We start from the raw sequence: 21,128 nt of genomic DNA, 5'->3' as shown, positions 1-21,128 counted from the left end.
GGTCCTCATCCTCATGGTTTGAGATGGAAGGTAGGACCCATGGGTTTTGGAACCCTGTGATGTGAGGGCTTCAGTCTCTGCTGTTTGGTTGGAGTCAAGGAGGGTGTCTAGGTCTTTCTTCTTCCTGAACATCCTCTTGATGTAAGCTGCTAGGCCCAGCTTTGGATAGGGGGTATCCTGTGGGCTGATGGGACATTCTTCAGGATTCAGGGATGTCATGGAGTGGGAGGTCAGAGGTTATGTTTCATAGGATTCAGCAGATGTTCTGAAAATTCTGGTAGTGTCTAACTGCACAGGCTGTGATTGATTGGCATCCATAGCACAGCTATATGATCACCAATAACCCTAATAATGTTCTAATGATAGATGCAAGGAGTTTGAAGAACTCATGGTCAAAGCTCAGGGATTCAGAGTTGATAGAGGGCATTCAGTTTTCTCCACACTATAGTGCATGAGAAAAGAGAAGTAGAAGCTTCAAGCTAATTGTTAGGCTTAGGCTGCACATGATCTGGAACATGTGATAAAGTAATGTGGCTTTGCATTCAAGCCTTCTATCAGAGCCCACTGATGTGCTTTAGTGATCAATATGCTTCAAGGCATAAGAGAATAGCTCAAGAGTAGAATGAGTATGAATAAACTTTAGCTTGAAGCTGGGGTTATATCAGTGAGAGCCATCCTACTTATATATATATCATTATATCACTATAAATACTCCTACTTATTATATCTGTGTTGGCTATTATGTTTGTTATCCTGGAGTATCACTACTGTCCACAATAGTGTCCTTGTGCATCATTGGGCAACACTGTTGCATTGAAAGACAATGACTGACTAAGCTTGTTATGATAACTAAGCCACTCCCATGATCTTAAGCACTGGTCTTAGGTGCTCTGACTAAGCATGAATAGGAGTTAATCCTGAGGAAAAGTGAAAGAAAAAGAGAAAAATCATAACAGGTAGTGCCTGACAATCTATATGGTTATGGATTGCCTTTCTAAACAGAGATAGACAATAGTGAGAAGTCTGAGAAGTGTTCCAATGACCAAGCCTAAAAGCCTAAAAAAGTCATCTGTGAGATCAGAGATTGATATAGATGATGGTGGCATTCAGTTTCCTTTGCACTTGTTGTGCATAAGGAAAGAGAAGCTAGAAGCTTCAAGCTAATTGTTAAGTTCAAGCAACACATGACTAAAACACATGATAAACAGATGCTGTATCAAGTTCATACAGTCACATCTGAGTTCACTATACATATATAGTATGTTTTGTATCTTAAGGCCAAAGACTAATCAGCTCAAGGTAAAATAGTGAAGATAAACTTTAGCTCAAAGCTGGGGATATACAGTGAGAGCTATACTACTTATATACTGTTTGTAAGCTAGATAACAATATATGTATTAATTGTGTGTTTCTATACTATGGTGCTCATTGTTCTTGAGCATCATTACTATCTACAAAAGAGTATTGTCTGTTGCCAAGGGGTGTCATTGCTGTTGGAGGACAATAGCTGACTCTGCCTATTATGGTGACTAAGCATAAATAAGGGTTAATTGAGAAAGAAAAAAGAAAAATCATAACAGATTGTGACAGAAGTTCCTTACATCAAATAAGAAGCATGGACAGCAGCTGCTGTTGAAGGAGAAGAAGAGGACCCATTTGGTGCTAGAACATGATAGATGGATTTACCCATTGTTAGGCTTTCACTAAACACTCACAAATGTCTAGCACTGCTCCCACTGAAGTCTGAGTCTGGATTCTGAGTCTGGGTCTGGTTTCAATATAATAGTATGATGAGAATGATGAGGTAGGCAATAAGGATTTCATGAAGAGGAATAAGAGGGTGTGGCTGGTAGAGATAGTCTGCCATATTGGGTGAGGGTATTTTCATCAGGTAGTCAGAGAGTTTAGCAGGTGTATTAAACCTTAGCTCAAGACTGGGGTACATCAGAATATACTTCTGCCTTTAAATACTGTCTAAAGAACCCTATGCCCTACAGGCAACTATTATCTGCTTTTCATGCCTTCTACTCATTGTCCAGTGTAACAATGACTGTGCCCTTGCTTTTGTTCATCATTGTCACTCTGCTGTACTATCACTGTGGTGAGTCCTCCATATGCTGCAGTTCCTATTATGACAAAGGCACAGGATGATAATGATTGTCATGCTGTTCTCTGTCATTTATTGTGCATCAATAAATAAGGCATAGCTATAGTGTTGTCATATTAAGCATCAGCAGGTCATGATTTAGGGGCAAGAATCATGACACCCATTGGAGGTGTATCATTTTCTAGCTTGCATATCACTTGGAGGGTGCATGCTATTTTTGATGCCAATCATTGCAAGTGCCACACTCACCAGACTCACCATTGGGATTGGTAACCATTGTGCTGTGCATTACTCAGCCAGTTTCCTTTTCTTGAAGATTCTAGTATGTTCTCTCTAAAGTAGTATAAAGCTGTATGTAGAGTGGGACAACCTTGTGTGTTTGCCTTTATGGGTTCCTTGTCACTTGGTAGTCTACCTCTTATCCAACACAGAGATTTTCAACAGATCCAGAGTGCAAAAGCAGTAATGGGTGCACAGGATGCTATGTCTGATCAATAGCCAAACACTATCAGCATTGTGTATGCTGTGCTAGATGATAAGCTCAGCTATAGCATATTATGCAATCACAATCCTGGTCTAGATGATACAAAAAGGTGCTTAAAATTGCCTCTCATCAAGGGGATGTAATAGATTAGAATGAGCTACACTTACAGCATTGTATTACAATACAGCTGCCCTGCAATGTTAGGTTTTAATGAATTATGTCCCAATTATGGGGTGCTTCCTCTGTTTTATAGCATTATCCTTCATTCACTCCTCTCTAAGCTAACACATATGGATGGAAATACCTCTATGCCTGCATGCCACCTCTCTCCTTGGCAAAGTTTTAGGGTGATACATTTCTTTGTCTTCAAGACCTAGTTATGATAGTCACTACCAGATCTGATTCTAAGCAATGCTCCATTGCTACTTACATGTTCCAGTCTGCATTGCAGCTCCAATCGTTTTGCAGATACAGATGTGGATCTGTGTCATATTTTACAACTCCTCTGGTCTAACTTGACTTCATATGTCTATGCCAATACCTCCAGTGCATGTCATTGGAATCAGTGCATCAGATGAGGCTGTAGGATTATGGAAAGAGAGTGATAGGTCTTGTATAGAGATGAATTTACTCATCACAGCCCAATTATATCTGTATGTGACATTATTATGAGAGAAATGCCAAAATCTCCCACTGGAACCATAGCATGCATATGTGAATCACTCATACTCCCATCTCTCACTTACTTGAATCTCACCTTTTCTAAATATTGTATTGTTCACTTCCTCCAGATGGCTGCACCTCTCACAAATCTAACAGAACTTCAATTTCCTATATGATCAACAAAGTGTAATTAATTTCATCAAGTTTTTCCACATGACCACATGGATCAAGAATCTTTGTCTTTGCACACCCACACTTCCTGACAATCTCCTTCTTGGATTGACTGTAGTGCTTAATGAGACACCTGCATTACCAAGCTTTCAAATACTCCTGGCCTTCCAAACATCAGCATCAAACCATTCTTTCATATGGTGGAGTTCAGATATTAAACTGATGTAAAGAATAGGGGAGTCCAGAAGGAGCCTAGGGATGCTGGCATCAATATTGAGGAATATCCTGCAGTGGACTACTCACCCCCATGTACTCCATTGCAGGAGCTTTGTTTCAAACATCTCAGCAAGTTCATGGCTCACCATCATTCCAGAGACAAGGATTCAAGATACCTGTCGAAGTGAGTCACTTCAAGTGCATATCATTGATTTTGTAAGCTCAAGAATAACACTTTCTAGAATAACCATGATAGACCTAAACTGTGGAACTGGGAGTGCACATCTTATTTTAGTGATACAGTCTCAGAATTATTGTGAGACAAGGTGTACACTCACATTATCAAATCTACCTAATGGCCACCATGGAGGAAGTGGCATAGTTTTCATACTTCTCCAAATAGCAATGTGCTACAGAGATGCATGCAATTTTTTCTGGGATGCACATCTTCCAGCATCATCTCCCCCTTAGTCTCAACTGACTTTGAGTAGGTATCGGTCTTCATTTATCTGTGAAACCTATACTGAACACAGCAATCAATCCAACACCATCCATCTCAGATGCGGCCAGGGAGACAAGAATCGGTCCAACGTCTTCACACGAAGTATCTGCACTCCATATTATGCAGATTATCTAGCTTTATCACGGTATGCACAGCTCTCAATGTTCTCAATATTCCGGAGAAAGTACTAAAATTAGATAATCTGGAAACTCCTTGGAGCCGCTAAACCACTCAACGATCGGTATGAAGATAAGCCGTTCAATGGATGCAGACTCAAACCGATTGGCATCACACAAATGAAAAACCTGCCTGAGACAGATCGGCAACCCTAAGTTTCTCGTACTTAATCTCATACGGGCGTCTTTTTACGTCTATTCCTCTTACCCCTCGTAAGTCCGCGAGCACAAGCTTCTCGTATTTAAACGCAAACGGGCATCATTTTTACCTCCATTCCTCACACCCTTCGTCTTCCCCGCTATGTCTACCGATTCTCGAGGAGTCAAGGCCTTTCACTACGGCACCGATAAAGACGTTGAAGTCGTCGCGTACAACACAACAAGTGACCACGATATCATCGACTTTGAGGAGAAGAAAGATCTCAAGTACGTTTTACCCGCCTCCACAGCCCTATGCTAATGCCCTTTCTGCAGGCGTGGTCTCGGACAGAGACATATCCAGTACGCTCCTTTACCGCTAAGAAAATATAATCCTTATCTCTTCTAGGATGATTGCCCTTGCTGGGACAATAGGAACAGGCCTGTTCCTAGGCTCTGGTAAAGCCATCGCTCGTGGTGGTCCAGTGGGTGCATTACTAGGTACGCAGCGGCCATCTCTCTTCCATGTCACTGACCAACACACCCCTAGGCTACGCCTTCGTCGGTGTCCTCGTATCATGTGTCGTATTCTGCCAAGCCGAACTCGCCGCCCTCGTTCCACTATCTGGTGCCATCGTCCGCCACGCCGAGTACTTTTTTGACCCAGCGTTGTCCTTCGCGATGGGCTGGAATTACGTGTACTCGAACTGCGTGGGTCTTCCTGCAGAGATTACCGCTGGCGCCGTCCTCATACAGTTCTGGACAACCATCAGTAACGGGGTGTGGATCACCCTACTTGGCATACTGCTCATCATCTCAAACCTGCTCTTCGTTCGTGTGTACGGCGAACTAGAGTTTGGCTTTGCGATTCTCAAAATTATGCTGGTGGTGGGTTTGATCATCATGGTATGTAATGCTCAACTAATGGAATAAATTGTGGACGCTGATCTCGTCGTCTCCAGGGTCTTGTCATAGACTTGGGTATTTCTTATCTCCAACTTGTCTCTTCAGTCCCTTACCCGTCTCTCTAGGTGGCAGCCCTGACCATCACAGATATGGTTTTCAATATTGGCGAAATCCGGTACGTCCCTCCTTGCCCACTAAGAAACTCACACCAGCTCATTGACTCGCAGGGTCCGTTCGTTCAATACCTCAATACCGATGGCTCCCTAGGCCGCTTCCTCGGCTTCTGGACCACCTTCTCCAACGCCGCCTACTCTTACTCCGGCATCGAAACCGTCGCCAACGCAGCCGCCGAGACACAAAACCCGCGCCAAAACATCCCTATCGCCGCAAAACGCGTCTTCTGGCGTGTTCTCAACTTCTACGTCTTCGGGATCCTCATCGTCGGCCTCATCGTTCCCTCAAACGACCCGAACCTCCTCGGAGGTTCGGGAGATGCATCTCAATCTCCATTCGTCATTGCTGCGAAGAGAGCGGGGGTTTCTGTCGTTCCGCATATCATAAATGCCATCGTTCTGACGTCGGCATGGTCTGCGGGGAATTCTATCATGTTTAATGGTTCGCGGAATTTGTATGGTATCGCACAGGAGGGGCATGCACCAAAGACCTTCCTGCGTGTCAATAGGTTTGGTGTGCCGTATGTGGCTGTGGGCTTCTTAGCGGCGTTCATGGCTCTGGCGTACATGACGCTGCAGGATGGTGCCTCTAAAGTTTTTGGTTGGCTCCAGGTATGTGCCGTACGGGCTTTGCTTCCTCGTACTTTGAGGTTCATCTTTGTTGAATAGGATCTCGTGTCCGCCGCTACTATCATACATTGTAAGTTGACTCAACGACCTTCTAGATTTCGATTTATCTGACAGTACCGTATTTCAGGGATCATCATTTGCATGGTGTATCTTCGCTTCTACTACGGTATGAAGAGACAAGGTATCTCTCGAGACGAACTCCCATGGACGTCTCCTTTCCAGCCGTACGCCGCCTGGCTCGGTTTCTCCGCGTTCTGCCTCATCCTTCTCACCGGAGGTTATGCCGTCTTCATTCACGACAAATGGGACACGGAGACATTCTTCTCATCCTACTTCAACATTCCTCTCATCTTCGCACTATACTTTGGCTACAAGTTTATTACCAAGTCAAAGTTGGTACCGTTAGACGAGATGCCGATTCGCAAATACATTGAGATTGCGAATCAAAATCCTGAGCCTCCTGCAAAGCCTGTAGAGGGCTTGAAGAGGCTGACTCTGTTATGGAGCTGATTGTATCTGCTTTCAGGATTGTGTATGAAGAACGCATAGTTTACATTTGGACATTATATCCTCCATGATTTTTATGATAATTCTTTTGTGAAGACGCGTGATTTCTTCCATGATCTTGTGATTCGACATCAACGAAGATTTATCAAGGAGTAACCAACTCAGCTCACTGAAAAGACCCATTTTCCGTAAGATTTAGTTTGTATGTTGCTGGATGAAGCACGAGGTGACACGGATTTCAGAAAACGCCGGATTCCTGTGATTCCTGTGGTATAGCCACTCTGCCGGACCAGCAGACTCTGCGTTCGGCTCGCGTGGCTGAGCTCTTGGGCCAGAATGGCCCTCCATTGGATGCAGAGAAGCCTTCTCTATTCGACGCTCTCAGGGCCGGAACAGAAATGCTTGAGGATATTGAAAGGAGGATACCGCAAGCCTTAGAAAGTCTCCTCCACGAAAGGGAGCTAGTTGCAGGTCAGGTCGCAGACGCGAAGACTCTACTCCACCCTATTCGCTCACTTCCGGATCAGATGTTCCACGAGATATTTTCCTGGTATGTATGCGATTCGAAGGTCATCAAGAATGTGCGTGAATGCCGGTCTGAAGAATCCCTAGATCCTCGACGACCCCTCTGGACATTGACCCGCATCAGCCGCAGATGGCGCGATGCAGCATTATCATCTCCGCGCTTATGGTCTACCATCATATTTGATGCAAACCGATACTCGAAGCTCGAAATTACCGACAGAACATGTTTGTTCAGGCTCAGCACCCAGCTGGCACGGGCTAGAGAGTGTGACCTAACTGTCGTCATTCGAACCGGCTCCTCTACCTTATACCATTATCCTGAATTCGCTCTTCTTGAAGCTAGCACACGCAGATGGAAATACTTCTATGCCTACATGTCACTTCCCGCCTTGGAAAGGTTTTCGGGTAATGCATTTCCTCGTTTGCGCGACCTAGTTATGAAGGTCAAAGCCAGATTTGGATCCCGGCAACAATCCATGGCTGTTGATACGTTCCAGTCTGCATTGCACCTCCAAATGTTCCGCGCAGGTAAGGACGCGGATCCATGTCGTATCTTACAACTCCCATGGTCCAACTTGATTCCATATGCCTGTGCCGATGCTTCCAGGGCACATAATTGGGCTGTGATTGGTAAACTCGTCTCTGCACAAGCCCTCTCTTTCCATAATTCCACAGCCTCGTTAGGCACCGATTCCGATCCCGTCCGTACGCAACGTGATTATGAGAGAAATTCCAAAATCTCACACCGGAACCATAGCGCGCGTATGCGAATCACTCGTACTCCGATCTCCCACTTACTTGAATCTCGCCTTTCTAAATATCGGATTGTTCACTTCCTCCAGATGGCTGCGCCTCTCACCAATCTGACAAAACTTCCCGTTAGTTGCGATTTCCTTCACGATGAACCAAATGTAATTAATTTCATCGAGTTTCTCGGCACCACCGCACGTATCGAGGATCTTCGTCTTCGCGCACCCACACTTCCTGACAATCTCCTTCTTGGATTGACTGTCGTGGCTAATAAGACGCCTGTATTACCAAGCTTTCGAATACTCGCGTTTTCTCCTGGTCTTCCAAACGTCAACGTCAAACCGTTCTTTCATATGGTGGAGTTCAGATATTAAACCGATGTAGAGAATCGGGGAGTCCAGAAGGAGCCTAGGGACTGTGGCATCAATATTGAGGAAGGTCCCGCAGTGGACCACGCGCCTTCTCGTACTCTGTTACCGGAGCTTCGTTTCAAACATCTCAGCAAGTTCATGTTTGACAAGGCGGAAGATGTGATGCATTGGAATGAGATATGCGATGCGCTGAAGGTGGTCTATGAGAATATGTAAATAATTCTGCTATTCTCATTCTTTGGGATGTTGCTTCTACTGTAGAGCTACGTCAGCTCAATAATGATATACTGTTGGTGGTTGATGGCCACCTCGGGCTTTCCTTTATTAATCAATACATGAAGAGTCGTAGTCCTGGAAATGAGACCATTGGTGGGTATATACTCTAGCAACGAACAGAGTGCTCGGAGTGGGCATGCACAGAACTACGACATTATGGTAATCAAATGTAGTGGTTCCCAGGATTTTGTCGAACTCGGCAAGCTTACTACGGCAAAGATCCCCGTTTGCCAATGTATCGTGGTGGATGAGGAAGAATATAGTAGAGGTATGCTGGGGACGATTTGGGGGACGAATCAGTGACTGCGCCGGCGACGCAAAGGAACACGTGCAGCGGCCCGCCGTCATACTCGACCCTGTGGCGCCCATGTCGGGAACCCTCTCCACCGTTGTACTTTCAATGCTTCGCGTCCTGTTCGATCCTTACTGACAGTGGAAGAGGCTGTGGAAAGTAAAAAAATGATGGTGCGCTCCTGGCGCATCCTCTTGCGTTCTCTTATCCGTAGACGAGCGCTAAGCTAGCTGAGATGCTATTACTAGTATTAGGATCACGGCGCAACTTTGCAATCCCGAACTACCTCTAGACAATTCCATAAGTTTCGTAAATCCAGATTTTCGATATATGCTACACCAACTATGTGGCCCCTGAGAAAACGGGGATGATGAATTTCGGAGCTGATTGCGCGAAAAGAAGATTGGCCAAAAATCCGGGATCAGTGTACGAGGCCCGTCTTCTTGTGGTATTCAGAATATCCTGAAACATCTTCTTTCGTTACTCGACTACGCACGAAGGCGGATACATTGTTTTTTCGGTTGCTCTACAGAAAATATCAACCCTAGAAATTCGCCCTCCGCTCTTATCAATCCAGCCACCCTTTCGGTACTTCGAAGCTGTCTCTGTCGGAGCCATGCGAGACGGAACTTTGCCTAGTCCAATATCCCAGGTAAATTTCGTTTGATCGTTGGCTTCACTCGACTTAACCCCGAATTTTCAGGCCCCGATGGTGAATTTAGAGTTTGTCAACTTCCTTTGTCTCCCAAATTCGGATTTATTCTACTCCAGGCCCTGATTCTGAAGGCTATGATGCTCCGCACGGTCGCCAGATCGATCTTAGTTAGGTCGAAGCATTTCTTGGACAAAAATTAACGCCACATTGATTTTCCAGGGTTCCGTTGGTATTTCTCCATTAACATCCTTGTTCTAGATTCAAATTCCTTTGTTGCTCCTTCCTTCTTCGAATTCTTGACCTTTTTCCAGGAAAATCAACACCCTGTCTGTTTCCGAACTTGTAGTAATTGCTGCCTGGTTGTCCCAGTTGGAAAAAAAAAACAAGGCACGATTACGCGCTTCAGCAAATTCCAAGCCTGATCGTTCTCCTCCGGAAGCCCAAATTTGGATATCTTCCGCAAATTTAAGGTTCAGCTCTGGACGAGCAAAGTCATTCTTCAACTTGCCTGTGCACTTCCATCTTCGAGCTCTGCTGACATTATGGTTGTGTGTGGACTTCACTTCTGACACGCATTTCCTGACTACTCACCGGTGTTTATCTCGCAGGCCATCGCTACTGCCTTACGCCCATTCCCCTGTACTGACTGCAAAAAGTCGTTCACCAAGGGCAGCGACTTGAAACGCCATGGGGCACAGCACTGGACTAAAGAGAGGCGGAATGCAGCGTAAACCATGTTTGATATCATTTTCTTCCAGATTGCTGATTTCACTTTAATTCGGATAGTAAATATCCCTGCGAAGTCGCCGGCTGCAACCATAAGTCTCTACAGCGTTCGAATTTAAAGACCCACATGAACAAACGGCAGTGAGTTCCTCCTTATGATTTCTTTTCTATGGACTTACCACTGTATACGCAGCTACGATATACGCAACAAAATGTGTCCTGACTGCCCGTACAAAACAGCAGATGCCTCCGAGTTGACACGACATAGGATCTCCGAGCACCGCTACGCTCCAAGAAAACGGCTCGCACGACAAAAGACCGTTCCCGGCGACAATACCATGCATAAGGACTCCGACTCGGACGAGGCGAAGGACATTGACATGTCTTCGCTGGAGTCCCCTGGCAAGCCTTCACCCATCGCCCCGAGCGGTACCATATCAATCATGGTGCTCGACACTCCTCCACCGAAGGACCAGACCAGCGACGTCGAAATGCTGTCCCCCGCTACCTCGGGAAGTTACCCAGAGACGGGCTATGTCCCGCCATCCGGCCCCCCTATTCCTCCCGTTCTATGGAACATAGACTCGAACATACCTCTCCTGCCGTCACCCCACACATGTCGAGCCATGTCCCGCATCCCTCCACCCACAATGATGCCACCAGCTACCAACATCTACCTCCCATCCCCACCACGCAGCTCTAGTCCGCATCCCTCTCCGAACCTGCGACTTGGTCTCCCAGCAGAGTTGTTCATCACGGGGCCGAGGTACTACCAACTCCCTCCAATCATGTACGGCGCTGAATAGAGTCGTGCTGCTAATCTCGGTTCATATGAATTATATCCAACAAAGAGGTCGGTGTCCTTGCCGACGGCGGACTTTTGAAATGCTTTTTTTTCTCTCCCAAATGTACGGTCTTGTTTGTGCTATAGCCTCGGTTTTTGTTATGTTTCCGTTATGTTTTCCACGCGCTGTCTCCCTGCTGTCGTTTCTTGATCCTTGTCTTCTATCCATACCTGCTCTCAAGTCTCGTGTCGCAGTTTTCAGTTCTTATTACTGTCTTGTCCTGAATTATCTATATATCTACTATACACGCTGTAACTCGTAGTTAGCCCGTCCCAGAATAAAACACCCAATATAAACTCTAAACAAACTCCTTGTTCAGTTTCATGAAACTTTATGATGGACAAACATCTCCAGACACGGATTTCACAGAACGATGTTACTAGTGTAACAAAACATCCACCAACAAACATCGGCCAGAAGACTATTCTACATCAACTGATGCACTATCTCGAGCTCGACATGTATCTTTCCCCTCGCAATATATCCAGGTCGAAAGGGACTTTACCAAAGCTCGAGAACCGAACTTCCTCCAAGAATGTACACCAATGTGCATGGTCCCGTTCTCCTTCGAGTTTATAACGTCGCCTGGTTCGTCCATCTTCATCTCCACTGCTCCTTTATATCCAGATTCCAGCATATCGAAGAAAGGTTTGGCGTTGACAACGGGGAACCTCGGAGAAAATCCAAGCACTCTTTAAGACTGGTAGTATTGAATACCGATTAACTTTTACAGTCAATCCAAGTAGCAGATTATCAGGGATTGTCCATCACGCGGAGATAGAGAACCTCGACGCGGACGGTTGTCTGCAGAAATTGAGGAAACAGGCGATGCTTTGTATGTCATGGAGAAAATTGCATTCGAGGCGAAGAGTCACCAACTGGGCGACCTGAGCGCCTAAGCAAATGATGCGATTTTGGGGAAATGTGAGAGCGAGATTGGCAAGCGACCGGCGCACAAGGAATTTGAGGGTATGAGTATGAGCAACAGGAGAGGATCGAGTCTCTTTTTGACGAGGAGATTACGCACTGTCGGCAATGTGATGGGAGCGCTTGGAGATGCCTTCGAACTCCCGCAGTACAGGGATAAGGTCTTCATAGATTTTAATCGTTCCATAGCAGTCCAGCTATGTTTTCCGGAACAATCGTCGCAGGAGTATGCGGTCAAAGTGGACCAGGGAAGATGTAAGATATGGCATGGGTCGCGAGACTGGAAGCTCCTCAGGTGAACTGCTGATTTGAACGTATGCACAACGATAGACCACTGTGAGGCAGGTGCACTTCCCTTTCCCCTCATAACAAGCTCCTGTAATCGAAGGACACGTTCCCTAAAGAGGCCGCCAGTGGGCTTGGCGGAAGATTCATCCGGTTTAAATTGTTGCTCATACAAAGCTAATCGTCGAGTGAGTACCCTGCCCAGCTGGAGATGACACCACAGCTCACGTATCCCCGCCTCATAGGCAGTAAGCTAAATACTCTTCCTCTCCACCGAGCGACAGCACGGTCGCAATCGAGAGGACTATATCGTGAGTTACGCCTTCCGCACCTCACGCCTGCTCTTTACCCTCCACCTACTACAGCTCGTAAGCGAAGTAGCATTCTCTTCACCCCCATCGGTTGTAAGAAGATTGAATGCGAGTACGTAGTGCTCGTACCAGTCTCAGACTGTCGTACTCACTCGCCGGTTACCTCTTAGCTCGTAAGAACAGCAAAACATATCCCGATCCCGAGAATCGGGGACTACCTGGAAAACTGTGAATGGAAGAGAGACTATCCTTTCCTTCACGTAGCCTCACAGTCTTGCCAGGTAGGTTTCCAAATATCCTCTCTTGTATCGTGTACTTACGGTCTTGCTAGCCATAGTCGTGCTCACATGGAGTCTGAATATTTCCATCCCCACACGCAAAAGTAGGATGACCTGAAACGGGATGAGAACAGACGCCACGGATTGAAACGGTCAGATTGGAATCTCGAGAACGTTCAAGCTGGAGACCAAGCCTGTAAAGACGAGTCCTATGTGTTACACCGAGTTCCTTGTAGCGATCAGGGTTGAATAAGATGGTGGACCAGAGGCGCGGTAAAGACACCTTCGGCTGCACGGGTGAAGGCCACAGGCGGCAGTCGTGGGTCGAGGTTCAATCAAGGCTCCGTATTGTTAAGGTACGGAGATTGTACATTGAACTTTATTTTATCAACACGCGTCTGGCACATGTCAACGGTGTCTGATCTTACAGGCGAGCGCGGTATCGTCGTTAAACAGCTTGTGTACTGTCAAAGCACCTCACTTGCATAGAGGAAACATCGTGTATTGCAAGACCGGCCAAGCCATTTAAGTTATCTGAGAGCAGCGAGAATATAGAGAGGCTATGCTGTAGAGAGAATCACTTGATAAAGATTATACAGATGAAAAACAATCCATACAGATGCGAGGCTACCATCATCAAAACTCTGACTCCAACTTCTTATAACGAAGAGTAAAATGGCAGGAACTGTAGCTGAAGTTTGTAGTTTTGCTCTATTTTGTATTTGTGGCCATCCACGCCTAACCGAACTTGAAATCGATGCTCACGTGTCACCGAAAAAAAATTAGCCACAGCCTGTCTGACACCGCGACTTTCTCAGAAGTTTCTCTGGGAATGGATGGTATATCCTAGACTTTCCATGTTTTACATCCAAAATAAGGTTTAATGTTGAAAGAGTCTGTGAGCGTGGCTCACCATGCTACTCTATTGCTTGAGTCAACGAAAGCGGAATTAACTTGTATTAACACTGCGCATAAACAGCCACATAGGTCCGCATCACTGTGTAAAGTACACATGTAGCTCCCGCGGATCGACTGGCCGTAATCATTACGAGTTTAACAACACTGAGCTGAATAAGACGCGCTTGACTCACCGTCATCACTCATCAGCCACCCACTATGTCTGATCCTGACCACCTCCCTATACTATCTGCACCACCCTACGACGACTATAACCAGACAACGCCAGTTGTCAGCATTGCAGATGATGGTATCGCACCACCTCCTACGCCCCTTCCTGCCCAGACGTGTGCAAGATCTCATGCTTTCCACCTCGCCATCGCCCAGCACGACTATGACCTCGTATCTAATTTTCTAATGTCCACCCCTGCCTAACAACTCCGAATACCCTCTGCTGTTTCGGTAACACGCCTCTCCTTACCGCCGTCCGCGCTCGAGACATCAAAATAACACGACTTCTCCTCGCTCACGGCGCAGACATCAACGGGTGGAGCTCACCCTGCCACACTCCAGCCGATCTTAAGGCTCGGTTATTTTACGAATCCGGATATAACTACATTATACACAAACGATTCGAATATGTATTCTCAGCCATCCAGCGTGGAGAGCAGATCGACATGGAAGATTTACTTGATGAAGGTTTTGTGCCCCGTACCCCCCTCATGGAGCTGTGTCGACGGGTTAGATAGCGATGGTAAACCTCCTCATGCAGGAATACGGAGCAGACGACACCCTAGTCGCACCCGATGGCCAAACCACTCTGCGTCTGGCCGCCACAAACAAGCAACGCGAGATCACGATGTTCTTGCTTTCCCGACGTTTAGGCGCTTTCAAACGGATTAAATGTGGGTTAGTTTCTGTTCATTCTTTGTACGGCAATGGCTGACAACCCTCTTGTTTCCAGTCCGATCGAGAAAAGCCATTAAACGCATCAGAGTCATGGCCTGGAAGCTCTATGACGTCGGCAAGATCCTCTTCAGGGAGATACCCAAAGGCCTTCTATGGAAGATCCCTAAGGAAATCATCCTAGAAATCTGGTACAATTTATCGTGGAAGAACATCATTCGTGTCGGACAATTCCTCTTCTGGAGTTTACCCAAATCCTTCCTCTGTCATCTCCCCAAGTTCTTCCTCTGGGATCTTCCCAAATTTTTCATCACCGAGTTCCCGTGGGCCAAATTTGGTAGATGGCTGTTGAATGTCATGTTGAGAGTATACGTCCTCCTTGTCACTGTCGTGAATAAGGTTAAGGAGGCCTTCGAGAGATTCTTTTCCTTGCTGCACACCATCGCGCTGGCCATCTGAACGCTGCTGAAGGAGATCACACTTCATGATGTGTGGAACGCGATATGCGATCTTGGGAGAGTAATTTTCAGGGACCTGCCGAGAGCGGTATGGGGTCGACTGTACGATAGTTGTTTGTCATGCTCTACAAATAAACTTTCGATCCTCTGCAGGAAGCGAGTCTGTTTTAAACAAGATGATGAAGTCTGGTAAAGTGGAGGCGATGGGCGACACGTAGAAGAAGCAGACGACCGTATATCTCTGCAGGAGAACGATCTGTATGAGTAACCACAGGGCAGCTAGAGTAGGACTTATTGCGTTGTCGACGGCGGCTGCTGTGACGCCACTGCCACAGTGTCCATTAGTAGCACATCAGAACGATGGGAAGGCTCGAGTCGCCTTCGAACCAGAGGAAAAGTCAGTAATCCATGACAAAGTATGACAAAGTAGACATGGTGCTGAGTCGAAGTTAACGGAAATGCGTTCCATCGAGGCAATGGTGTCTGAACGTGTGTTCCACGGAAACGAATGGCTGCCACGTTTCTTGATCGCAGAGATGGAATTCATCGATATCCTCAGCAGCATATATGCCCAGTTACGCTTCGACAACAGATACGACCTCTAATAGCACTGAGAAGACGACCAAAGTCGGCGGAATATATGCGCATATTGGAGTATCGAGGGTCGACCGAATTGCTTTTCCGAGCTGCATAGGCGTAACTGTATTGTAGGGAGAGATTTCAAGAAGCAGGCAAGGAGAATACGATAAGGCTAAGCTGCGACGTCGGTCGATTTCCTGTCAATTTCACGGTAATCGTCATAGCGCATCATAAAACATATAAGCAGGTACATTTCGGAGCTGAGCACATTTCTCACCAAGAACCCCTTCTATTGGTATAATTTATTCCACGACAGCCATTCCGACGAAGGTATGGGGCTAGATCCACAGATCAAAACGAACTTCCAGATCCTGGGGCTTATCTTAGCCATTCATTCAGCTGGATGAGATCGACCCCAACGAAGAAGAGGAAAATTTGAGTTCCCAAATTTCAGAGCAAGGTTTTCGCTTCAGCAACGCGAAAGGCAGTGACAGCAACCTGTCTTGAATCCGAGGTGCACAGAGCTGTTATCTGTCCAACGAATATTAAAAATTATGCAGCGTGATAGAGAAGAAAGCGGTAAGAATAATTGACGTGGAGTTGAGCATATCATTCGTCGTGGCAAAGAAGAAAGAGGCGCGGGTCACGTGCTACCGCCAAACGTCGCATTTGCTCTCATGTCGGGAACTGTTCCCCTCCGCCATTCCCTCAATACTTCGCGTCCTCGTCCATTTTGTCTTTCCGATAGAATAACAGGGCGATTATTTTACAACATATTCTTACACGCTCGTCCCTCTGACACCAGTCTCTGGACCCTGACGCACACTCTGGTTCGTCCACCTCCTGAAAATTTCGGTTTCTTCTCGAATGCTTTCCGCCGCTGGGAAAATCAAGAATTTTTATATTTACTTTGCTGACACCGTCTACTTGCGTACCAAAGGGATGTCCACTAAAAATCCGGCCGGGCCGTACTGTTCAACAACGTCCGAGTCTGATACTTGCGTTGACTAGACCGTTCATTCGAGGACTTACGTTACTGGTTGTCTTTTGCCTTCTGTTGTGGCGTATGTCTGGATCTGGAGACTCGGACGTGGAAGATATCGATCCGAACATGGATCTGGCACGCATCTGTCGTAAAACATGCGATGTCAAACTCTGTTTGGTGTGATATTCCCGGTGAATGGAATGTCACTATTGGCTGCAGTCAACTGGTCCCTCAAATTCCAGGTCCCGATGATAAATTTGGCGTTTCGCATTTTCCTTTGTCTCCCAAATCCGGATGTCTGTTACGAAAGGTCCAGGTTCTGAATGCTATGACGGCTCCTCCCGCTCGCTACCACCTCTCTTTCGAAGCACGATCTGGAGAAGAAAATCAAGCCACAAGCCTAGGATTCCTTTCCCTTATTCTCGTAAGCCTCGCTTTATAGCGACCCTTTTCCCTCTTACACACTCAGACGTCTTTGTATTCCTTCCATCACCGAATTCTTAGTCGCTTTCTTGGGAGATAAACGGCTCGACTTTTCTTGGATTTGGGAATAATCGACATTTTGGATTTGAGCAACAGAGCCCTTTGTCCGCGCTTCAACAAGGCCCAAGCCTAACGATGCTCCCGAATCTGAGTGGTTGCAAATTGAGATACGATTGTAGATTTAAGCGTCGACGTTGGGAGAGAAAAGTCATTCTTCAACTTGTCTGCCTATTCTCAACCTTCCGCTCCAATTACGTCTTGTACTCCTCGTATCATGGTCGTGAGTGGGGGTCGTTCTCTGAGGGCTTCATTTGACGAGTCACATGTCCTTTCACAGCAAACAATCGCTTCCTCTGTCCGCCGATATCCCTACGACAAATGCACAAGGTCGTTTACCAAGAAATGTGACTTAAAACGCCATAAGCCTCAACATTGGACGAAGGAAGAACGAGAAAAAGTGTATGTCTTATTTCTATCCTTACTGACATGGGAAACTAATTTCTCTGTCGCAGAATGTACAAATGTCCTGAGTGTCCACGCATGATGCTACAGCGATCCAACTTGCAAACGCATATTAACCATGTACAGTAAGTCCTGTATTTAGTCTCTGCTTGGCAGTCAGCATGCTTATCACTATTTTCTCAGCAAGAAGGAAGTCTGCAGTGAGGTTGACTGCACATTTGTGACGACGGACCCAGTGGAAATGAACTGGGACAAAAACAATCACAATCATGGCTATACACCAAACCCCCGCCTCGAACGCCAACAGACGCCCGCTAGTAATGACGTTCGCAATGGAACCATATTATTGCCACCTACGCCTGCCGCTACTCCCCAACATCAGCCATCACTAGTCCCTTCGACGAGCGCTACTACTTGCGGCGCTGTGTTTGAATCTTCAAATTCCTCCTCTACTCCCAATCGTACAGCACCATTTTCATCTTCATGTCTTCCAACACCTTCCAATACGCTCCTGCCGTGCTCTTCAGCTTCTCTGCTCCGACTCCCAGCAGAACTATTTATAGTGGGTCCGAGGAAATACCAGCTGCCTCCGATCATCCATGATGAATGTTAATTTGGCAATGTCCATGTTCAGGCCAGGCTGTTTTTGGTATAAGATAACAGACAGGTTGGGAGTCGGAAGGGGAATCCCCATATTAAATTGGGTGGTATGGTACAGCTTGCTTCAGGAATAGACATATATTCATTATCTTTCCTTACTGCTTCTTTGGTACTAATTATATCACCCCTGCTTTACACTGTTTCCTAACGTCTTGCTCTTACATCACTGTGTCACTGCTTATCACTTAGCTATCGTACTAGTTATTCATTAAAAGCACAAAATTGTCTGGCAGATGAGTAGCTAACTACTAAGAGTTATGCGGTGGTCGTGAGAGATCGGCATCTAATGCCGTTCATTGTTGAACCGGCGGCTTGACTCACTTGGTCCCTGGGCGCCTTTCGCTCCGTGGCAACCCCAACCTTCCCTTGTGATCTTTATCGCTCGTCTGCGATGCTGCTCTCAGTGCCCAACGAAATCCTCAATAGGATTGCCTTTGAAGTAACAACCACCCTATACTGCCGGAAAGAAACTAACCAGCATGCAGGCAGATAGTCGGACTCGTCGGCACCTTCGACGTACATGCCAGCTGCTCCGTGATATCGCCACACCTCTCGTCTTTAAATCAGTCTACATCGACCTATCTTGGAGTCGGCACTCTAGCTCAGCTCCCATCTTTCTTAAATCACTTAATTCTGGTCCGAGATTGGCGCAATACATCATTCGTCTTTCCCTCTATCTGGACAAAGAGTCCCGGCCTCTTCCCTCCCGTTTTGCTAGCGAAGCTAGAAAGAAGATGAGAGACGAGAGACTAGATTCTTTTGATGCCCTCTTCCTTGGAGCTATTCCATCTATGGTTTCATTGAAATCGTTATTGTGAGTTTTGTAAGATTTTGGCGAACTTGATTGATATTGATCACCCATCTCAGTTGGAGAAGTATCGGGAATTTGGGACCGAACTATGCTAATCTGATGTTTGAACGGTTCGGAAATCTACCCCTCTTGTCCAGCCTGAAGATAGACCGTCGCGGCAACTGGGACATACCCTTGTCTCCATTTCGTCACATTCGAGATATCAACTTGAACTATTGGGGCCAAATAAGCAACGAGCTCATTACTTTCCTCGGCTACAATCCAGACATAGAAAGTATAGATGCTTACGTCTGGGGCGGGGGTTTCGACAACGATGAAAGACGATCGATTTCATTGTTGTTTAGCTCTTTACCTCCGGGAACGTACAGTACTGTGAAGACACTGAAGATAGGCGGCGGAATATACTCCGAGTTATACGCACACGAAATCCCCGAACTCATACCTCATTTGCGTCACCTCGAGAGCCTGGACACGTATATTACCATACCCGATGAATTTTGGGATGGATTGCAGGAGCAGGGAATATGCTTGGTGTCTCTCACATATCACAATCCCAGTTTGGCGCTACTGTCGTATCTCTCGTCCTATACAGGGCTTCATGAACTGTCACTTAACATGTCGTCAGACCCGACCAATGGCAATCTCCATATCTCATCCCTTCTTCCGACCGTCATCACCTTGAATTCTTCGTCGTTGACGACAGTTCGCATTGGGCCCTGCCATAGCGGAGCATGGTGCTTGGACCATTCTATGCTAGATGCTTTGGTTCTTTGCCGCGGTCTGAAATCATTATATGTCTGCGCTGACAAATCGAGAACGACAGCAGAAGAAAACAATGTCATTGTGAGTCGCTCACTTCGTCCCAGATTTGATTAGTCCGACGGCTAAATGTGTTCGTAGGATAGAATATTACACGCTTTCATTGCATCCTGGCCGAATCTCTGCAATCTTCAAATAGAAGCGGTGTCTCGTTCCTATGGATTTGAAGCAGTAAGAACGACCGCAAGTGAAATTCATAGGCGCATTTTAGCCCTGCGTTTCGCACCGCTACCACCTGAAAGGTTTAGACCGCAACTGTCATCAGACTTCGCTACATATTCTGTGAACATCTATGATCGAAAGAACAACATTCACGTGTTTAAGGTGCAGCATTTGGAGTATCATGGAAGGAGGGAGTCGTGGAGGAAATACAAGTTCTGGAAGCGATCTGATGGTTAATTTGTAATACCTACGGTAGTTTAATCACAATGAGTGGTTTACCTTGCACAGACTGATCGTACAAAGCTACCATCATAATGTACTTTTCTTTGTTCAAGGATCATTTACCGAATTCCGAGAAAAATCAAGACATTGGCCAGAGTTTGACTGTAAGTCTAACCACGCAGCTGCCAGTGTTCGGTATCTTCCTGTGAAATCTGTACTTGTGGACCGGCTTGATTTCGTTCCTGTTTTGTTCGTCCCATTTCTTCAACTGGTTCCGAAAAAGTTTCCCGACCTTAGTGCGAGTTTCCAGCACTAACTTTCAGACGAAGTCGTGGCAATTTGTTCTGTGTTAAGCCGAGGAACTCCCGTTCGCTAAATGTCTACTGCGTTACTTTAGCCGTCAAGACAGTCAATACTGTTCCGCTGGCGCTCTCATTGGGCGACTGCTCCTCTGAACCATAGAATACATACTTCATTCGCAGTGCCTCGTTACTACTTATCCAGGACAAACGCTCTGTCCTTGCACAGAAGAGATAAGGACCCAGGACATTTTGTGGCTCTGACGACCTCTCCGATTTCGGTCGGATTGGAATTGGACATGGTCTCATATAATCTCTGTGTTCTTTAAGTTCCTGCCTCTGTTATCTTCCCTCGGAATATTAGCTAACATAATCTGGGCTTGTATATAGGTTACTCGGGCCATTCTCTGAGTCTCTGACAATGTCCCATTTCTTCAGCCCAGAAGTCTTGTTACTCAAATGCGTCTCCTA

At 46.3% G+C, this 21,128-nt stretch overlaps 4 protein-coding genes across 4 annotated transcripts; all 4 read left to right on the top strand.

The window, feature by feature from the left end:
- Positions 1 to 4,620: 4,620 nt before the first annotated feature.
- On the top strand, positions 4,621 to 6,701 carry BT62DRAFT_1042308 (uncharacterized protein; the record flags this gene model as incomplete). Its single annotated transcript, XM_043178444.1, has 9 exons — positions 4,621 to 4,745; positions 4,794 to 4,820; positions 4,867 to 4,958; positions 5,008 to 5,363; positions 5,420 to 5,438; positions 5,489 to 5,538; positions 5,591 to 6,148; positions 6,206 to 6,236; positions 6,294 to 6,701. 9 exons carry the CDS (start codon positions 4,621 to 4,623, stop codon positions 6,674 to 6,676), a joined length of 1,641 nt encoding a protein of 546 aa, XP_043035230.1. The 3' UTR covers positions 6,677 to 6,701.
- A 7,329-nt stretch (positions 6,702 to 14,030) lies between these two features.
- BT62DRAFT_997014 (uncharacterized protein) lies at positions 14,031 to 15,536 on the top strand (the record flags this gene model as incomplete). Its single annotated transcript, XM_043190626.1, has 5 exons — positions 14,031 to 14,213; positions 14,349 to 14,400; positions 14,463 to 14,551; positions 14,584 to 14,716; positions 14,776 to 15,536. 5 exons carry the CDS (start codon positions 14,031 to 14,033, stop codon positions 15,174 to 15,176), a joined length of 858 nt encoding a protein of 285 aa, XP_043035229.1. The 3' UTR covers positions 15,177 to 15,536.
- A 1,301-nt stretch (positions 15,537 to 16,837) lies between these two features.
- Positions 16,838 to 17,368, top strand: BT62DRAFT_936850 (uncharacterized protein). Its single transcript, XM_043187199.1, has one exon. The coding sequence runs from the start codon at positions 16,900 to 16,902 to the stop codon at positions 17,179 to 17,181; it is 282 nt and encodes a 93-aa protein (XP_043035228.1). The 5' UTR covers positions 16,838 to 16,899; the 3' UTR covers positions 17,182 to 17,368.
- Positions 17,369 to 18,694: 1,326 nt separating this feature from the next.
- On the top strand, positions 18,695 to 20,471 carry BT62DRAFT_471832 (uncharacterized protein). Its single transcript, XM_043181066.1, has 3 exons — positions 18,695 to 19,158; positions 19,212 to 19,998; positions 20,056 to 20,471. The coding sequence occupies exons 1-3, from the start codon at positions 18,824 to 18,826 to the stop codon at positions 20,371 to 20,373; spliced, it is 1,440 nt and encodes a 479-aa protein (XP_043035227.1). The 5' UTR covers positions 18,695 to 18,823; the 3' UTR covers positions 20,374 to 20,471.
- The last annotated feature ends 657 nt before the right edge of the window (positions 20,472 to 21,128 follow it).

The sequence above is a fragment of the Guyanagaster necrorhizus genome (assembly GCF_019112545.1).
Source record: "Guyanagaster necrorhizus MCA 3950 unplaced genomic scaffold BT62scaffold_35, whole genome shotgun sequence".
Classification (NCBI taxonomy): domain Eukaryota; kingdom Fungi; phylum Basidiomycota; class Agaricomycetes; order Agaricales; family Physalacriaceae; genus Guyanagaster; species Guyanagaster necrorhizus.
Note: the sequence above shows the minus strand (reverse complement) of the source record. Positions and strands in the feature narration are given on the sequence as shown.

Coding starts and splice junctions, on each gene's coding strand:
- BT62DRAFT_936850 (XM_043187199.1), top strand. CDS start 16,900: ATGTCAAACTCTGTTTGGTGTGATATTCCCGGTGAATGGAATGTCACT.
- BT62DRAFT_471832 (XM_043181066.1), top strand. CDS start 18,824: ATGCAGGCAGATAGTCGGACTCGTCGGCACCTTCGACGTACATGCCAG. Junction 19,159..19,211: donor GTTTCATTGAAATCGTTATT/GTGAGTTTTGTA, acceptor CACCCATCTCAG/TTGGAGAAGTATCGGGAATT. Junction 19,999..20,055: donor CAGAAGAAAACAATGTCATT/GTGAGTCGCTCA, acceptor ATGTGTTCGTAG/GATAGAATATTACACGCTTT.